The 4160-nt window shown below is 65.3% G+C and overlaps 1 protein-coding gene across 1 annotated transcript in view; it reads right to left on the minus strand.

Moving 5' to 3' along the window:
- The window catches only part of NAALADL1 (N-acetylated alpha-linked acidic dipeptidase like 1), an 8421-nt gene extending 4652 nt beyond the window's left edge, over positions 1 to 3769 (minus strand). Inside the window, exons 1-8 of the mRNA XM_019556412.1 lie at positions 3304 to 3769; positions 2965 to 3137; positions 2647 to 2765; positions 1955 to 2077; positions 1600 to 1789; positions 1004 to 1097; positions 456 to 560; positions 231 to 316 (exon numbers count right to left, since the gene is read on the minus strand). Of these exons, the coding sequence (XP_019411957.1) occupies positions 231 to 316; positions 456 to 560; positions 1004 to 1097; positions 1600 to 1789; positions 1955 to 2077; positions 2647 to 2765; positions 2965 to 3137; positions 3304 to 3515 (1102 nt within the window). The 5' untranslated portion in view covers positions 3516 to 3769. The remainder of the gene's footprint in view (positions 1 to 230; positions 317 to 455; positions 561 to 1003; positions 1098 to 1599; positions 1790 to 1954; positions 2078 to 2646; positions 2766 to 2964; positions 3138 to 3303) is intronic.
- Between the last annotated feature and the right edge of the window lie 391 nt (positions 3770 to 4160).

The raw sequence follows: 4160 nt of genomic DNA on the forward strand, positions 1-4160 counted from the left end.
TGGGGGGCTGGCTGGGTGTGGGGGTCAGCGGGAGGCTATGTGCCCCCGGGATTGCTCCCTCCCTGGGGGGGGACCAGCCTGGGAGTGGGGGGGCAGAGCCCTAGGGGCCAGATGCGAGGGTCCCAGTGGGGGCAGCTGGACTGGGTGGGGATCTGGGAGTGGGCACAGGAACAGGAACTGGGGTGGGGGTCTCAGGGGCCGGGTGGAGGGGAAGCCAAGGGGGCACTCACCGGGCTCCTGGCTGCCTCGGATAAAACCCATCACGTTGGCTGACTTCTTGATGACCCGCTGGTTGTAGACGCTGACCTGGACCTCACTGGGGAAGGGGGGGGTCAGAGCTGGGAGGTCAGCGCAGGGGGCAGAGTTTGGGGAGCAAGGGCAGGCCTTGGGGTTTGGTGACTCAGTGGTGGGGGAACTGGGGCCCAGACCTGCTGCATCCATCCCTCCTTCCGTACCTGGAGCTGGGGAACCGCCCGTCCATCCGGAAGCCCGGCCCAGTGTGGTAGGTGCAGCCCAGGGCACCCTGCCAGGCTGCGGGCGCCTCTGGGCCAGCCAGGGAGCTGCAGGGCACAGAGATGGGGCAGTTAGATCCCCTGCAAAGCCACTGATATTGGGGAAACCCCCAGCTCCCCAGTGGGGAAACTGAGGCACAGAGCCATCAAGTTGAGGAAACGTGATTGTACAGGGACACCTGGCAAATATAATATAACCCAGGCATCCTGGTCTTCCCCGTGGCCCTTGGGGAGACCCCCCCTCCCCTGCCAGAAACAGGAGTGGATCCCAGGGAGCCCGGACGCCTGGGCCCCACTTCTGTTTCAGGGGCCAGGAATAGCACCCAGGCCAAACCGTTGAGCAGGCTGGAGTATGGGAGCCAGGCACCTGGGTTCTCCTTCCACGCGGGAGGGGAGCGGGGGCGGATTAGAGCAGGTGGGGTCGGGGGCCCAGACACTCAGGTCCTCTCCCTGCTCCGGGGTGCTGGGCCCCACTGCCCCCTGTCACCCACCAGATGAGGGTGCGGGCATCCTCAAAGCCAATGGGCTGGGTGGGGATTGGGGGAATCCCCTGAATCTCCGACTCCTTGATCCGGTAGGCGAATTCTGGAACGGGGCGAAGAGGGAGGCAGTCAAAACATGGGTTGCCCGGGGCAGATGGGGACCCCATACGCTTGGGCTCTCTCCCACCGCCAGGAGGGGAGTGGGGTGAAGGGTTGCAGCAGGGGGCACCGGGAGCTTGCACACGGGGTGCTCCCCCTGCCTTGGGGGTCTCTGGCACTGAGCCGTGGCTGCCTCTGCAATGGGGCATTGGGGCCCCCTTGCCCAGTGCTGAGATGCAGCTGCCTCTGCAGTGGGATGCTATATTGCCAATCTGCAGCCCACAGCCGGCCCCCCCGCTCTCTCTCCAGGGGGAGAGCACGCCTGTCCCGAAGGCGCCAGAGGAGAAAGGGCTGGCGAGGGCTCCCTCCCAGCTCTGGGGAGCGGGGCCTGGGGGAGCAAAGCAGGGAGGCCTAGGAGTCCACTGGGTGCCTGGGTCTCTCCCAGGTCTCAGGGGGTGGGGAGTGAGGTCTGGGAGCCGGGTGCCCCGGTGCGTCGTAAGCTGTACCTTTAGCAGGGTGGTAGGGCGTCAGCAGGTCCCCAAAGCTCTCGGTGTAGGACCCGCGCTCAACACCGGAGGGGGGCAGATGCCAGGAGTTGGGGTAGGTGTCATTCTCGCCTGCCCGCCCGTCATTGATGTCCTTGGGGTCCGTGTACACGACCAGGCCAGCCACGCCGAACTCTGCCCCCACCACTGCCTGCAGGGGGGTGGGGGCTCTGATGTCTGCCTCAGTTTCCCCTCCTCCAGTTAGACACTTCTGCTGTACCCTTCCACCCCCACCCCTCCCAGAGCAGGCCTGGACTCCTGGGTTTTCTCCCAGCTCTAGGCTGGGGGGGGCCGTGGGGACAGGGCCCTCCCTCACCTTGGTTGCCCGCCCAGCACCCCCATAGCGAACGATGGCGATGGTGCCGTTGAGGTCTAGGCCGCGTCCCACCAGGGTCTCATAGTCACTGCGGGTGCCCTGGTGGGCATAGACCAGCCGGCCCTGGGGAGGGAGAAGCGGGGTCAGGTCCGCGGCAATGTCACCGTGGTAATGGGATCTCCCCGGCAAGACTCTGCTGGCGTGGCAATGCAGAGGGGCAGCCCTTCGCCTCTGAAGGTACGTGGCCGTCAGCAGGGGGATGCTGGGGGGTATGTGGCTGTGGGCTGGGTGACACATGGATGCATGCTTTGCTGCCATGGCAGAGCTGTCTGAGGATACAGGGCCCTCGTCACAGCAACGTGTGCCTGCGGATCGCTGGGGAGGTGTGGCTATTGTCACGACGACACGTGGGGCAGCCCACTGTTTCTGGGGATACGTGGCCATCCCTGGACCAACCAGCAGGGGCCATGATCCTGGTCGCGGCCCCATGGGTACTGTGGCCCATTGTCACAGTGACAGTCGGGAGTGGTTGCCATGGTCCCTGCGTGGCCTTGGGGTGGCCATAAAAGCAGGGCGGTCCTGATGATCAGATAATCGGGCTGTTAACCCCCTAGGGGAGGGGACAATGCCCCAGAGGGCTATCAACCCCATGGGGAAGACTGTTAACCCTGAAGGGGGGGGGTCTCCCATACCTGGGGGCTCCCCGATGGTGCATACGCAGCGTAGGGTGGGACCACGTCCTCCTGGGCCTGGTCCGGGGTCAGGGCCTTCTCGCTACGCTGGGACTCGAAGAGCCGGGACCCATTCAGCACTGGGGGGCAGACACTCTCAGGGCAGGGGGGTGAGGTGTAACCCCCATTTGCTTCCACCCATCCCATCTGCCCCAGTCCCACCCCGGGGCTGCCGCACTCCTTCCCCTACGACCCTGACCAGTGCGGGGAGACAGCCCAGGCGTCCTGGCTCCTAGCTCCCTGCTCTCAGCCATCACAGTTTCTTTGGCCCGCACATACCCACAGCCACACTGTTGGGACGCTTGGGGTCAGGGAAGGAAAGCAAGACATCATAGGTGCCCTCAGCAGCGCCGTCCAGCCCCGTCTGTGGGTCCTGCCAGCGCTGACGCAGCAGCTGCACCAGCGCCCTGTCCCCCGGGGTTGTCGCCAGGTGGGGCCTCGAAGCCAGGACCCTGCAGAAGGAGAGGGGCAGCGGGCAGGTCACGGCTGGGAGAAAACCCAGGCATCCCGGCCCTCACCCGCCCTGCTCCAACCCGGCAGACCCAGATGAGAAGCCAGGCCCCCTGATCTCAGCCCCAGCCCCCAGCCCCACTGCCCCGACCTCCCCGCTCTGCTCACCGCAGGTTCTCCCGGATCCGGGCGCTCTCCACCTGCCCCATGACGTCCTGGATCAGCTTCTCATCCAGGTCTCCGCTTGCATCCTGCAGCCAGCGTGGAGGGTCTCTCCCACCCCCCGCCCGGGGCACGGCAAAGTGCCCCAGCAGGATCCCAGCCCCCAGCAGCAAAGCCCCCCCACAGACTGCCCCCAGCACCTGCCACTGCCACTTCATTGCTGCCGGGGCTGTGCAGGGCTGGGTGGTTTTTATAACCCCCTGCCCCCGGATCCTGCTCCGTGGGGGTTACTCATTAGTCCCTATCCCAGCCCTGTCTCCTTATCACCTCACCCAGCCCCTGCGCCTGCAGCCTGGCACCCTTTGACCATGAGGAGGGGCTGGGGGGAGGGCACCTGAGTGGCCCAGTGCCAGCTGGCTTAAGGAGAGCCCAGACACCTGGCTTCTCTCCCCTGCTGTGGGATGAAGGAGGAGTAGTGGCATCCATCCAGGCATTTCAGCGCTACCCACCCACTCTGACACACTTGACTCGATGTGGAGACGGAGCCCAGGTGTCCCGGCTCCCGCTCCAGGCAGCATGATCTTTTCTGGTTTCTTTGGGACAGGCACGATCTCTCCATGGAGAGAGACGAGGAGGGGCTGGCTGTGGGGGGCAGGTTGGCGATACGGCCCCCCCCCCGAGGCAGCCACATCTCAGTGCTGGGCAAGGGAGCTCTGCCTACCCAAACCTCGATACCTCACCCCAGAGTCAGACGCACCGCGGTCCCAGAGCAAGCTGTTCGAGAAAATTATGCTGGCACACATCCAGGAGGGGCCAGCAGGGGACTGCATGCTTAGGGGCAACCAACACGGGTTCATCAGTGG

The sequence above is a fragment of the Crocodylus porosus genome, unplaced genomic scaffold (genome assembly GCF_001723895.1).
Source record: "Crocodylus porosus isolate Cpor-Errol unplaced genomic scaffold, CroPor_comp1, whole genome shotgun sequence".
In the NCBI taxonomy this organism is placed as follows: domain Eukaryota; kingdom Metazoa; phylum Chordata; order Crocodylia; family Crocodylidae; genus Crocodylus; species Crocodylus porosus.